This window comes from Symphodus melops, assembly GCF_947650265.1.
Source record: "Symphodus melops genome assembly, chromosome: 6".
In the NCBI taxonomy this organism is placed as follows: Eukaryota; Metazoa; Chordata; class Actinopteri; order Labriformes; family Labridae; genus Symphodus; species Symphodus melops.
In genome coordinates this window covers 12,799,778-12,816,107 of record NC_136696.1, presented here as the reverse complement: position 1 = coordinate 12,816,107, position 16,330 = coordinate 12,799,778, and the positions used below count along the sequence as shown (strand labels likewise).

General features: G+C 38.5%; 1 protein-coding gene across 3 annotated transcripts in view; it reads right to left on the bottom strand.

Moving 5' to 3' along the window:
• Positions 1 to 1,502: 1,502 nt before the first annotated feature.
• lrrc4ca (leucine rich repeat containing 4C-a) overlaps positions 1,503 to 16,330 on the bottom strand; it is a 167,182-nt gene continuing 152,354 nt past the window's right edge. For all 3 annotated transcript variants that reach the window (XM_079347034.1, XM_079347035.1, XM_079347033.1), the window contains one exon: positions 1,503 to 7,007. In XM_079347034.1, the coding sequence (XP_079203160.1) occupies positions 5,010 to 6,956 (1,947 nt within the window). In that variant the 5' untranslated portion in view covers positions 6,957 to 7,007 and the 3' untranslated portion in view covers positions 1,503 to 5,009. The remainder of the gene's footprint in view (positions 7,008 to 16,330) is intronic.

The following is a 16,330-nucleotide window of genomic DNA, read 5'->3' as shown; positions in this document are numbered from 1 at the left end:
TTTCACGATCCAAAGATGAATAGTAGTGGTTGAGTTACTAAATGAGTAGGTAAACAAACACTACTGCAGGTGGAATCCTTTTCAATTCGATGTTAGCCAAACAAGTACTTACCTGTCTAGTAGAGGGTGTATGTGTAGTCAGCTTGGCACAAAATCCTGCGTCTTGTAAATGCTGTCATAATATATTCTCCAATTTTACCTATATCATCATATGCCTTAAAATTCTGTTATTTGGTCAATTGTATGTAGAGTTTTACTTTGTCCAGCAAAAGTCAATGAATAATCATGATATATGATAGGGCGGCAGAAGCTCAGTCTGGAGCAACTTAGGTCTCTTCATTAGTGTTTATAGGATCCTGTCTGTGCATGTTTCTGCGTTTCAGCCTGTGTGTGTAGCATGTTCAACAACAGAGTGTAAAATTTTATTTTCTCCTCGCAGGCTACATGAATAATATCTTCTTCTTCTGAATGCAGAATGCAGACTTCCTGCATCTATGCATACATACAAAAGGTTAATTGTATTTAATAATATGGCAGAATTAACACGTTACCGTGAATGAAGTAATTGTCCTATCAACCCTGTAAGCTGCTGGTTATGAATATTAATATGTCACGACCAGTGACAGTACATTAATGGTACTTGCTGCAAATTAATTTCATTTAACACCAATTTGATCTAAAATCAAATATTGTACAGCTACACGTTAAGAACATGTCATCACTTTATTTCACCATATAAACAAAAGAAAGCATGACCACCATGTATCAATAACAAGCATGGAAAGGTAAATACTAGGGGTGGGACTTGATTAAAAAAAAAATGTAATTGAACTCAGGGCTTTCTAATTAAGTAATTGAAATTAATCGCATTTTAAGTGCATCAACATATTTGCCATGAAAAAAGCAACACTTCTCAATCTAAATGGATTTTGGTGGATGAATGAATGCAATGCATCCAATTTTACTTGCTTCTCAGTTTCATAAAGCTGTTCCTGTTTGAAATAGTTGTTCTGCATAGCAGCAGGAAAGTTGGATCACACGTTGCTATCTGTAGCACATTTTCTAACCCCTTATCTTCTACCACTAATAGTGGTCCATAGTCTCGAGCAATCAATTTAGGGAGTGAATTTGTAAGTTTATCAGAGGTTGAATTTTGGTCCTGAAGCCAGTCATTTGGTCTAGTTTGGGCTGACCAAACTAGACCAAACTTTCTTGTTTGTACATTTGGCGGCGCGAGCGCGGGGCTAGTGCAGGCAATGACAAACAGTTCTGCACTGTTTATGAGGCAAACTGTGATTAAATGCGTTAAAAAAATGTAACACGTTATTTTGTTGTAATTAATTAATCAAATAACCATTAAAGTCCCACCCCTAGTAAATAATAATAATAATAATAAACCACTAATGTGAGCTTATTAATTAAACAAGGTATGTTGTTCTCACGTGTATGGAAGTGAAATTTGTTATATGCATTAAATTCAAAGTTTGAGAAATGTGTAGATGCTGCTACATACAGTTCTTGTGTTCTGATGTTGTGCTGTTTTATCTTGATGTGTACTGTATACCCTCATCGCTGGATGAAAACAAGAATCAGACAATACAGAAAAACAACAATAGTTTATTTGAACCATATTTTGTGTATGAACTACAAACTCTGGTCTCTATAAGCGATCTCCATATCTTTTAAAGGTCATTAAAGAATGCTTACATGAAAATCAGTCTGGTGTTCTTTAACATCATGTTTCTCTTGTTGCACTTTTTAGAACAGGTTGTTGGCACATGTAAAATTTATTTTTTTTTCTTTTGTTTTATCCTCAAAATGTGTTTTTATATAAATCTACCACTAAAACGGCATTCAATCTCTGAAACAAAACCAAAAAAGAAATTGGGAAAACAAATCAAAAAATATTGACCAAAATATTTAGATATCTTACATACATGAGACAGCTCGACTAAGATGCAACAAATTTACGACTTGAAATTTTCAGACAATTTACCTCCAACTAAAGGCGGAAAGGGAAGATGGTTAACTTTCTTACATAAACTGAGTAAAACTGTGATCCACATCCCACCACTAGGGACCCAAACACAGACTAAATGACACACACCCCGGTCAGTCTATGTTTACAAATGAACCAAACTCTACAGAAGTGCAATTACAAACAGAACAGTGTATAGATGACAATTAAAGTATAGTATGAGGTAATCACGAACCTTGTTTTGCCTGGACTAATTATACTGGAGGACCTCATAATTAGGACTCTACTAACCACAGCTTTGATGTGAGAAGGACATTCAAAGTAAAAACAAGGCGTGTGTTTCTCTTTGATTTACTGAACAATTGTCAGAGTTATTGTAATTATCAATTTATCTTGTAACATACAGGTGTGCTCCAAACTGACAGTTATTGTCCTGCATTTGTATCCCAAGTGATGATGGAAGTCCAATGTATGGTTTTTGCTTCAGCCACAATGAAGTCATAATCCTGAAAATATACAGGAAAAAAATAAATAAAATAAAGAATCCAAATTATCTCTGTATGGCATAGCATAAAAGGAGGTAATTTTCTGCAGAGTTTTTAGATTACCGCCATGGATCATTGATAAGAATAACATATGCAGTGTTTGTGTTACATACGACAGAAACCCCCCGGTGATACAGCTCCTGTGTGAATAGGGCTTAAAACTATAATTTTGTTGCTTCATTTAAATGTATTTTCAAATCCTAGTAATGGGATCAATATTTACCTTCTCATTCATTGCACCTGCATAGGAGTTGTACTATTAGCAGATGGGAGGGTGCCTGTTTTGGAGGTTAAACTGTTTTTATTTCATCCGTGAAAACTTCAAAGATGTCTGTACGAGGTCCATGGCTAATTCCACCTGACCACATTTTCTTAATGAATCTTCATTATTGAATGTGAAATGTTACATATATTATTAAGCTTTAACTGAACTGTAACAGAAACTTGCAGGTAGGAACTGTAACAAAAACATCAAAGCTTATGAGACCCTCATGTCAGACAGACATAGTACAGGTTGGCGGCAGTAATGGTGTGTTTACAGTTGAAGAAGGTTAGGTAAATTATTCAAATGTATCATTTAATTCAGCTATGTAACTGTCTTTGAAATCCACTGAATCCACAAATCCAATAGGATCACAACCTCTGTAAATGTCAAATGTTGCACCAACCCTTTTTCAGTCTTTAGGAAATTAACGTTTTAAACTTACAACATAGTTTATCCTTTAAAAGACCATGCCGCCATTTACATCAGTAGTTGTATGTGGCATTCTGCTCAGTCTAATTGATGTCCAAAACTCCTTCTTAAATGGCCAATTAAAATGTTATTGAGCTGACCTCTTTCTGCATTTTGAGAGGAGTAAAACTTACTCAGAAGCCAAATTTATACCCAACACCCCCCAAATTGTTGGATCCACCAAATGCCTGCCTAACTTCTGCTTTTGATCAGATGCCTGTTTTTTTTTGTTGATGTTCTTTTTAGTCATGGTAGGTGACTGTAATGGTTTCGAGGGTATGGGTGTCTGGAGAGCTGTGTCCACCCACAGCCTGCGGGCACATCAATTAAAATGTAAATTGTGATGTCGCTAAGGGAGAGAAGCAGGTGCATCCTAAACATCTGGTTAATGCCAGATCCCACACATTCACCTCTAAAGCCTCCCACTGCAGTTAAGGGCCAAGTTTTGTGACTGGCTGGGGCAGGGTGTGAATATGGGGCCGCCAGAAAATGCCCATGTCGTGTGAGAATGTGACATGCAAATGACAAGCGATGTGATCAGACAGCTGCATAAAGGGGTTTATACTCTTTTTTCAGTTCATCGGAGGGATTCTGATAGGACTCGATCCTGCAGTACTGCAGATGAGGTACAGGCTGCCAGTGTGAATAGGTGGCTTCAAAGCAATCATCTTTGTATGCAACAGTACAAAGAATTGTAAGGTAAAGGTGAGGCATGGTATAGCTGGTGGGCTTTTTCAACACTTTAGATGTACAATTTTCAGTTTTACAGTTTTCTGAACTTTATATGTGTCTCAATTTCAATAAGAATAATGTAGACTTGCAATTAAATCATTTTAAACCCAATTCTGTCTGAATTCCATCAGTGTGTTCGGGGATATCAGAATAATTTGTAACTGAACTGAAAATGAGTTAATATTTGGTATCAAGTCATTTTTAACATATCCACTTGAAAGACACAGACAAATATGAGCTTCTTTCATAGTTAATCAACAGAAACAGAATTTCATTTTTAACTTAAATGTTCTTATAGTGCGCCTCAACACTTACAATAGCAAAAGGCAGGACATTTTATCCTCGCTAAAGATTCTCAGTCCATAGAAAACAGAGCAGGAGTGTCTCATATGTATGTGACAGATATAATCAAAGAGTGAGTTGTGATCAAATCTACTGACTGACAGTTGTGTAAAATAATGAACATGCGTTCATTCATCTCCGTTACAGATGGTAGCAAAAAGATCTCATCACTTAATCCACAGCTGGAGAAAATCACTAATGTGCTCTAGATTCCTTTGATTGACATGGGCAGAATGAGGTTACTCTCTCATCTGATCCCAAGTCTGCAATTTCCAAAGATTAACATTTGCTTCAGGAGTTCTTCTTCGACAGATGTCTTCACAAAGAGTTTGAAGGCATATTAGTAAACCGTTACTTTGATATAACAAAAAAAGAAGAGTGACTTAAATGCTGGAAAAATAATGCAGAATACAGTTTTTTTCTTGATTTAACCACAATAGTTTTTTTTTCTTAAATAAATAACTTCTGTTTTGTAAAGACACTTTTTGAAACAGTAGACATACCCTAATTCCCAAAGTCAATGAACAAATATCACCAGCCCCTGATTTGCCAAACACACGATTATGTTCCTTTATTTTGGGCCATAGTCCTCACAAACAATCATCTATAAAGTGTGTTCACCAATGTCTTTATGCTATTCCTTCAGTTTTATATTGTCTCGTTTTGAAAAAAAAGAGTGTTAGATTTGGGTCTCTTGTACGTTGTCTTTTGAACTGGCCCGAATTAACAAAGGTTCGTGCACTGAGCTGTGTATGGAGTTGAGAGTTGCATGGTTGTATGCAGTCTTATAAGTGTTATAGTGGTTGAGGTGCTCGTGCTCAAGAGGAGGCAGTGTCAGGTGGCCCTCCATGCCTGGGCCTCCTGTTACACAGTCCTCATCCACATTGATGATCTCGATAGTGCGTGTGGGTGCATGATGGTTTTGCTGGTGGTGCTGTTTGCGCATCTTGTAGAAAATGATCAGCATGACAGCTGCCATAAGTGTGATTGCAACAAAGCAGCCAATGATGATCTTAGTCGTCTTCATTACCTCATCCAAGCCGTTCAGTGAGCCCTCCCCACCAAGCTCCGTCACAGGGATTGTGTAAGTCTTCTCTGTGGCACGAGTGGAAAATGGGGTCCGCACTGTGGTAGTGGTGGTTGTAGAAGTGGGCGAAACAGAATCCCATGTACCAGCAGAGGGAGTGGGGGCCACCTTCTGTTGCACTATTGTGGTGTAGCCTTCATTATGCGGCGTCTCTATGGTCTCCACTGTGACGGTGGTGAAGTAGCTGAAACCGCTGTTCTCTGTGGACGACACATTGAGCGTTGCAGATGCTGTTGTGTTACCAGCAGAATTACTGACCATACATGTATATGTGCCAGTGTCCTGCATGGTAACATTGGTGAAGTTCAGAGTGCCATCGTTCAGAACAGAGATTCTGATCTTGTATGCGCCATGTGTCATGATGGAACCATTGGGCGTAATCCAGCTAACAGAAGTCAAGGAGCTTGCTCTGCATCTCAACTCCGCAGCACTTCCCTCTGTCACATTTAGATCCGTGGGAGGCTCCACAATAACAGGAGCATAACAGTGAAAGTAGTTCTGGTCCAGCTCACCGATGTATCGTCCCTTATGGTGGGATGGTGAACTGCAGCGGGCACAGCAGCTTGTGTTCGCAGGTACCATCTCCTTAAGCCACCAGCTTAACCAAAGAATGTCACAGTTACAATTCCACGGGTTGTGGTGCAAGTGCACCCTCTCAAGACGGTGCAAAGGAGTGAAGAGATCATGGGGCAAGAGGGTAAGGTTGTTATGGGCCAGATTGAGCTCCACTAGCGACTGCAGGTCATCAAAAGAGTTTCTTTCTATGGTCTGGATCTGGGCATGCATCATCCATAGCTTTTGCAAATGGATAAGCCCTTTGAAGGAACCCGGTCGAATGACAGATAACTGGTTACCCGACATCTCCAGCTCATCCAGCTTCACCAGGGGAATAAGGTTAGGGATTTCCTTCAGATTGCACATTCCCAGATTTAAGTACCGCAGATTGCTCAGTCCTTCAAATGCTCCCTCAGAGATGTAAGAGAGCCGTTTGAGCTCCCCAAGGTCCAACCGCCGCAATGAAGTCACTCTGTTGAAAGCATAGGAGGGAATGCTCTCTATGGGGTTATTTCTCAGCCAAAGCTCCTTTAGTTTGGACAGGTACTCAAACGCCCCATTTGGGATAGTAGTGAGGCGATTATCAAAAAGCTCCAGAGTGTTGAGGCTAGCCAGCCCATTGAAAGCTCCCAGCTCAATTTTGCGTATGTGGTTTTTGCTCAGTTGCAAAATCTCCAAATGTCTTAGGTGCTTGAAGCTGTCCACCTTTATGACCTGAATGAGATTTTCTTGTAGATTCAGGTAGCGTGTGTTGGTTGAGATGCCATCAGGGACTTCCCGTAGGCCTCTTCTGGTGCAGATGACTTTGCTGAACTGGTTGCTGCAGGAGCAGACGGAAGGGCACGTCTGAGCACGTACCAGCCCTGCCACCACGAGCAGCTGGAGGGCCAGGAGCAGCACAAATAAAGGGTCGGACAAGGCCCGGTTCCACCTAGGACCTCGCATCATCTGCTGCTGCTGAGAGGAGGTCATTTTGTTTAACATTCATAATTCATTGGCAGGTCTTTCACTCTTTGGAAAGAGGATTCTGGCACACTGTAATAAAAAGAAAGAAGAGACAGAGATATATTAGTTTCTGGAATTGTAATTGTTGATGCTGCAAAAAAAGGCAATTAAAAAGCATTAAAAGATTAACAAGTAACTGAATCTGTTGCACTTACATATCACAAATACATGTTCTACATCTATGCAGTCATTCTTTTTCCTTTTTTTGTTTCTGCGTTTATGTGTCCTCATCAGTCTCTCAATCTTTGTCACATTAAATGAAATTGTGATGAAGCCACAGCAATCTGTGCTGTTTCATTGCGTGAGGAAGAATGTAGGAAAGAAAAGCAGCCAGGATTGCCGTGTAGTGTGATTTATATTTTAGACTGGGGGGTTCATAAATAATAAGAAAGCACGCCATCCGCCAGACCTTCAATTGAGTCAAGATATCTGAAAATGTCTGATTACAATCCACAGTTCCTCAAAGGCAAATACGTATGAGACTGGGATGTCAAATAAACCAGCCAAAACGGGGGCAGAGAATTTGTTTGAGCAGTTTTTTAAGTATCAGTCAGAGGAAGTTGAGGTAACACAATAATGCATCATTGATTGAGAATTGTAGGAAAGATGATTGCTATGGCAGTTTCGGAGTTTGACTAAATAACAGATGTTTAACTGTTGTGAATGTTATCGCCCTGTCCCACTCAATCATTCCAGTGTTACCTAAACTGGATAAGTTTTTCATGTTTATGGTTGTACAGTAAGTCATGGTTTAGGGAGGTGCAAGTGATACATTATAAATGATAAGCAAATGTAAGAGACACCAACGAATCCCAACTACCTGGGAGGTAAACCATTAATAAAACCATTCTTTTGAGAGTACAAACTTAGAAATTCAAAAGTCATAAACAAAGTCATAGAAGTTGGATTTTTGAAGTGTGCATCAATTAAAACATACATACATAACATAACAAACATAACATGTATCTTAAAGTAGTTATTAAGATGGTCCTCAAGAGTAAATACTGTATATACTGTACATGTGGAGATTGGAGAGCGCAATGCAGCCTATTGGTTAGTGTGTGCAGGCCTCGTACCCAAACTATAGAAGCAGGGCAGCCCGATTTGTATCAGACCTGTATGTAATTACCTGCTGATTCCTGACCCTGTCCACTGTCAGATACAGCAGCCCAGTCCATCTTTAAAAATTAAAAAAAGTTTTTTATAGATGTGAACAATTAACATATATGTTCAGCTACAATTAAAGAGGGCAACATTTTAAAATTAGCATCCAAAGATACATATTCCACCAGTGCAATGACGTGCTTCCCAACCTTATGTTTTTCATATTGTTTTCAGAATACATCCCTACATATTCATTTTCATCACTGTCACAGAAAGCAGATTTCCCCCCCTTTCTAGGAAGCATTCTAGGCAGGTCGGTAGTGAGTCACAGAGCTAACACAGATATAGAGAAACATTTATAGAGTCTTTAATCTACCCGACCTGAATGTTTTGAATGTGGGAGGAATCTGGAGCACATTCAGAAAAATCAATGAGAACATGAAGAGAAAAAAAAGTAAACCGAATGCAGGAAAGGTCTGGAGTTTCATCTTGCAGTTAAATGACAGTGATAAACACTGCTGTCAGTGTGGTAGGGCTACAGATAGCTACAGTAGACTTTAAATTGTGTTATGAATAGAAGTATTAAAATAAAGGTTTTAATTCTTAAAACAGAGTAATCACAAGAGTGCTTCGAGACGAGAGTTATACTAGGAGCGTGATTGAGCACAGATCCAGCAAATAATGCACATACATTTCTGCATTAACATGAAGATTAACTCTCATATCTTTGCAATGTGACAGCATCAACATATCGGCTGATTTTGTCTGAATAGGAAAAATCAGATGCATGAATGCTATTGAGGGATTTCAGTATTTTATGGTGCTAAAATATTTTCAGTAGAGTCAGAAACTGACAGCTTTTGACTTCAAAATGAGCAACATTGTAACTCCTGATTAATAGCTTGATGACTGACTTAATTTATTCTCCTATTAATAAAATCTAATTCCAAGCATTTAGGGTGGAGCAAACATGCAGTTGAAAGACATCACACACCATTATTAGGGCAGCTCCTATATAAAATGGACTTTGGTATAGTTCCGAACAACATAAAAGTTTTCTGTTCACTTACTCAGAAGTAAGTTCCTCCAGGGCACATACTAAGTGAAATTCTGTTAACAATACAAACAAACAAACAAAAAAAAAAGAAAAAACCTGTTTGTAATATACCTGTTTTACTCAAAAGATGAAACTTTAAAAAAAATATAAAAATCAGCAAAACAGAATCTAAATCATGTCAGCCAAAAAGACCATTTGCAAAGTAAAACAATACCTCCTTCTGCTGACAACAAAAGGAGGGAAATTGAATTTATGCGCAGTGAAGGAATTAGATGAAGCGAGACAGGGAAAATACTCCTCTCCTAACAGACTATTAACTGCCTGTCTTTGTCAGGTAGAGAGTATTACAGTAAAGAATGGCCCAAGTTAACACAAAAACGAAGAGCGAGATCTGCAACATTTCTAAATGAACTCCTCATTTATGATGCTGAAGAACTTTTACACTAAATGCATAACTCTGCACATGGCTCTATACTTCTCCCACCACAGATGGCTGCAAGTTAAGCAGTTTACACATGTAACATTAAATAAGACATACAAATCTATCACATATTTTCTGGAACTCTGTTTTAGTTATAAGTTATTATTCCTGTCCTAATTTAATTGCCAGTTTGTAGGTGCTAAACCATAGTGTAGTATAAGGACATCACACATTCCCCAAAAATGTCCTCATCAAACAAACATAAACATTATGTCAATATTAGAAATTAAAAAAAATAAAGCGTATGTGATATCTAGGCCAAGGGCGGTATCAGTTTTGAGATTAGGGGTTGTAGTGCACAGCTCGCACCAGCAGGGGTTAGCTCCTATGTAGAACCCCGTTACCATGGCTACTATGACTGCAGAGCTGATAGTTCTGCTGGAAAAGTACCGGCTAACAGCAGAGTGGAGGGGAGACTTTTTTTTACACCTTTTCTTCCTCGAGGTCATAATCATGCATTTACAGAAAACGGGCATATATTGTTCCGTAAATGTACATTTTCAACTCAGGCAGCGAGCTCGCAAGCTCTTGGGTCAGTGCCTCTGGTTGCCTTCACAACATCACTGCAGAGACCTCAACTACCGTACTGTAGTTAGTAAGTGCAAACTGCTGAAAATAAAAACAAACAGAACTAAAAGTGCAACAAAACAAACAAACAAAACAGCTGCACACAAACCTAACGTTGTTCACATTACTGAACACAATAGAAATCATCATGCAGGAAGACAGATTTTACTTAATAACTTTTATCAAAACCTCATATACCATATACAGCAGTATAATTTCATATTTTACATTATGAAAAAACTATGAAAATAAAAATGAAATACTGCCCAAGCCTAGTGATAAGGATCCTTTCGTCCATTATCTTTACCACTTTTTCAGATCGGCGTCGGAGGGGAGCTGAAGCTAATTCCAGCTGTCATTGAAACTGTGGGAGGAAGCCGGAGTAGAGAGAACCCACGCATGGACAGGGAGAACATGCAAACTGCACACAGAGAGGCCTTTGTGTGACGGAGATTTTAAATAGGAGCCTCCTCACTGTGAGGCAACAGCGCTACCCAATGCACCCCTGTGCAGCCCCTATGTGATATACTGTCTCTCACTAATACTGAATGGGGACATAAATGGAGCCATAGTCCAAAGTCAGAGTGAAGCATTTGTGATGTTTTTTCTGCTCTTGAAAGGTGCTATATAAATGAACTTTTATTTACTTACTTACTTACTTACTTCATGTATAATGGGTTGCAATATTGTCTAGCACTATTTTAATATAATTGTCAGTCAACGACTGTGAATGTGTCCAGGTAAAATATGGACTCAAAACTGTTTCTCTACTGATAACAGTACATTTGTAACAAGCAGTAACAGTGTAGCCTGTATAATTCAAGTACTGTGCGGAAAGAACAAACAAATCTGCCAGTTTAGAATCTTGTGTACCATGTTACTCCTTGTATCAGGCTACAGTGACATTAATTTAGCTTTTCCAAGAGGTTCTGCCATTGGACCATTTAAAGTAAACTATTGGAAATTTCCTTTGGCAGCCATGGAAACAGAAATGTAATTCTTTGCTTGGCACTATGTTTAGCATTATTCTTGCCGCATAAATGCATCAGCTATCTTGTGAATATAGCTCATATATATCATCAAAAGTACACAATCGCTGTAATTGATAACAGTTTGAAAATAGATTTTGTTTCATCTTCAGTAACATGGTGATGTTTTTAAAATTGAATAAATCATCAGAAAACATTATAGTGTCCTTTCTCAAAGATGGTTTTAAGTCTGATAATAATCCAGCCAACTCATCTGGAGGGAACTTAAAGCAATTTAGCTGAATGGTTACTCAAAATGCATTCAACACTTGACCAACTCAAATTTTACATTGTACGCCTTATTTGTGAATTTTAACTCCGGTTAAAAATTGTTTTAACACATCAAAGTCAATCAACAACCTAACAATATCACCATGTCTCAACATTGTGCGTTCATAATTTTCCAAAATGCTTTGTACTAACAAAGATGAAAGTACTGCTGTCATTTTATGCTCACCTCTAATTTGGAAACAGTGAATCTGCATCTTTGACGAACATATGGGGTTGATGTGTGGATGCATTGTAGAAATGAATAAAAGCAGATCATCCTCCATCTGGCTTTTGATCATTTATAACGCAAACATGTGCATTCATAAGTTATAGAAATGAGGGGAAACTCAGTCTCTACTGATAACCAAAAGTGACAGTTCCATATTACAGCTCTACAAAAGCAGTTCTGTGATTCCGTGATTCCTTTACCTTCCTATTAAATAACAGAATTACATTGAACTCTTTGAATTCATTACCAAACTTTGCTGCTTGGTCTTAGCATGACACTGGGGTGATATGGTCTTATACTTTCATTTGCTAGCACCTCTTTGCAAATGACACACTGGCTGTGGGGCATCATCAGAACAAATGCAAACTTCAGGTAGTCAAGGTTATAGTTCCTCCTTTCTCCTCTTTCCAGTGCAGTTAGATCAATTCCCATACATCACAGAAGTTAGCAACCCAAATGTTTACACTTGTCCCTCTTTCATGCTGTGCTTCCCATGAAGTCCCCTGCAACTCCCTGAAGTGGTTCATCTCAGCAGTTGAAAACTACTGCCTTATACTGTGACAGGATTTCATTGGTGGCATCTCTCAACCATTGAACTGTGCTACCCTTTTATAATAAATGATTTTTCCTAGACATTATAAATTGCAGGTCTTTTATTATTTTATCAATCGTACAACATGAAGTAGGTCTAGTGACACCACTGACTGTCACAAAGCACTGAGTGATTATTTTCCTCCGCTCTTTTTGGGTCAACAAACATGCCCTGCCTTAGGTTTTTACAAACACATTCATGGCCTTATTTGAAAGGTGAAGGAAATAAGACAGAACTCGCCTCAGGTTTTTCTTCATTCAGTCGATGCTTTGGTGCATGTTGAATATGAACTTTATGGTGAGGGGTGGCTGACAGAAGCGTTGACATTCACACTGCATGGACAAGCAAGGCAGAGGGATGGATAATAAGAGATGTAGGCTACAGAGAAAGACATGTGTGAGACAAAGGAAGGTCTGCATGGTTGCCATTGCTAGAGATAGAAAGTAAGAGATATTAATTAGACTTAAATCAAATCAGGTCACTTCTTAATACTGCCAGGAATCTTACAACTGCTGCAAAGATAAACTAAAATTCTTCATTGATTCCAGTGTGTGAGGGATGCCCACCACTCCTTTCCTTCTCTCTCCAGCTTTCAAGAAACAGCTTACAGCACAAATCATTGATTGACTGCTTGAGCGTAGGCATTGATGTATTAATCATATGATACATGGAGTCATATTTAGCAGCTGCATTTTGCCACTGTTTGTCCCAGCCTCAGAGTTTAAACCGGGTTAGGACAGGACATCCTCCCCTTGGGCCAGTGTCAGATACTGCTGCTTGTTTGCTGAAAAGGTTGTGTAATGTGTAAAAGATGGAAACCTCGAGTCACCCTGTATAGTATCGTCCTGGATCCTTTAAATATAACACTTTTTTTTCGCCATAGTTCTGACTATTTGTCTTCATATATAATGTAATATTGATGTTATTCATATCTACGAAACCCAATCCCAATTATTCTCAAAGTATGTACGTATGTTTTTTTTTTCTGCTGATGGTCTTTCATTTATTTATTTGCTATTATCTCACAATTTTCAAATTCCCTACAGAACAGCTGAATTTATTTATTTTTACTCCCATTTTTAAGGATAAGCAAGGGGAATGAGGAACAAACACTGGTCTTTCAAACTAAAATGTTTGATTCTGAGGACCCTCCACATGAACCAGATAGGGAAGGCCCAGCAGACACTCCACTTCCTCAGGAAGCTGAGACAGGCTCACCTCTCACAAACCCTGCTGATCAATTTGCGTTGAGCCAACATCGAAAGTCTCTTGGTCTACACTGTGTGGTTCAGCAGCTGCACAGCAGAGAACAGGAGGGAACTACAGCTGGTTGTCAACGTGGCAGAGAGGGTGATTGGGACTAACCTCAAACAGGCCAGCTCCAAAGGAAAGCCAGCTGTATTATAATAGTTCCCACCCATCCTGGACAAAGTCCATTTTCCAACCTCTTCTGTGGAAGGAGATACATGAAAATTGAAACTACAGCCCAACCAATTAATCAGCCAGCCGATAAAATCGGCCATAATAGCATATCAGTATCACAAATGTTATGGCAGAATTGAGCTGATATTACTAGATTTATTCACCAGTTAAATAGCATTTCATTTGAGTTTTATTGAATTACACTAACAGTTCTCCCCCACCACAGGGAGTGTTATATAGAACACAAGCATTATCACTCTCCAGAGTGTCAAGCGTTGATGCAATGCTAAACAGGCAGCAGTCTATACTGTGCAAAAATAAATAAATTAACACCCAAGGTCCAGACATCACTGATATGATCGCCTCCCTCCGTTTCATAATGTTGTTAAATTATTGTTTCCATTATCACAACAGGTGAGCTTAGGGTTGAGATTCGTGTTAGTAACTTGCAAGAAAATCAAAGAAAAGAGAAAACACAGGCAGCATCCGTTGAAATAACAGGACTTTATCTCCCATCATTGATTGTTTGTCTTTGTTCTGTGACTCTTAGCAGACTGTTAACGTCTCTCAGGCTTGTTAAAACAGTTTGTTTCATCACTGTCCAAAGTCCAAATCTTAACTGTGCAAACTATGTAGACAACTTTTTTTTGCACCTTGTCTGTTTTTTGAAATATCTCAAACTGTTGCATATAAATGGAATGAATTTTTTTTTGCGGAGCAAATGGAGAGGGGGAGACCCGTCTCTGTCATTGGTCTGTGGAGGAGCATATACTGTTGCGTAGAATGAACACATTATCCCAGTTCGACAATCTCTTTGCTATGGCAAATCATCAACACACTCAAATCCTTCATGATATAAGATTGTTGTATCACACACCGATAGATCAACAAAATACATGTGTACCTCTATATCCTTCTCTATAGATCAAATAGAGATCGAAGAAAGATATTTGCCAAAAGATTGCTTTTTTTGACTACTTAAAATTGATAACAGTATCAGCCCCAAATACATTACATCAGTCAGACCCTAATTTAAAAGGACAAGAACAGACAGTTTTCTTTCCACTGGCAGTTAAATGGGCCAAACCTTTAATATTGTCTTTACAATATTATTATTACTATTATTATTGCTGTGCGTCTGTCTGCTGCTGCTGGCTAGAGCTGCTAGATGTTTTTTTATTATTATTATTGTTTTAATAGCATCTATTCTATTCTAACTCAAACTGATAATAATTGATGAACAATCTGCTGCAAATATAACCTCGTTCAACTCCTCTGCATGAACATTCTGGCAAACTGTGTGCGACAGACAAGTAATTAGGCAGATTATTTAACCTGTAAATCAGAATGCAGATTTATTCATGTATACGTACACTATTTAATAATGCATACAAAGGGACACTTTTGAATCCTATCCGACGGGGTGGAGGACAAAGGCTGAGCTACTGGAGCCTTAATTCCCAAAGCCTAAGACACAGATCAGTGCACTGCACATTTTTTAAGGCAGCATCAAATGAAGTGTTCACAAATGTTGAAAGAGAAAGAGAGAAAAAAACCTTAAGATGGTCACACTGTGGCTCTTTTCAGTATCTTTTGTTTTCGCCAGCCAAGTGAAACAGACAAGCCGAGTACTTTGAATTGGTGCTAACTAGCCAAGTGAGACAAACTGACAGCTGCTCCCCTGCCCACAGCCTGACATGCTTCCACTCACAGCTTGTCTGCCTCATCCATAACAAGATGGTGAAATTGATTTGATTCATCGAACAAACACTGATTTAAGCAGCGTTTGCTGCAAGACATTTTGTTAGGAAGTTACAACACAATAGAAGCCTACCCTTCTTCTTTTTTTTTGTGTTTTTTTTTTTAAATCGCTGGTAAAAAAGAAAATCAGTGTTGTTTCTTATGTCTGCTATATTTCTAACTGAAAAAGGTAATGAATGAACAGGATAGTACAATGTGTTTAAGTCTTAAAGGGTAGAAACAAACTCCCATTGTTTAATAAAGACAGGCATGAAATGAAAACACATCTAAACATGTGAATATCCAGAAAATATCATTAAAGCTCACTGTTCTAAGGAATGATTTCCCTTTGTTGGTTGATTTCAGTTATACCTGGGACAATCAAAGCTTTAAATCCCATATATGTGTGGATGAGTTTACGTGTGAGGTTCTGCGCTCCAGGGATTTGCAATGTTTCCCCTTATTTGCTTGAGTCTGTCACCTCACAAATTGAGTTTTGCATGACAATGGAAGGAGCAGAAAAGGTCTTAGCCAGCTCGTTAACATCAACATTCAGTTCTAATTGGAAAATACACAATAAAGGGGAAAAAAGCCATTAGGAAAGAGAGATGCAAGCTCATCTAATGAGCTGTTGTATAACCTCAGCTAGGAGTAAGCATCCTGTCTCAGCTGGACTGCCTAGAAGTGGATTTAACATGCAACTTAAAGTAAAAGCATTCACAGAATTGTGTTTAAATGTTTCATGTTACAATGAGAATGGAATGCAGAAGCCATACTTTAAAGGATATCAACTGAAAACACATTAACTACATCATCAACAGTGCAGTTTATTTGTTCTCCTTATGAATTTGGATTCCTTTGTA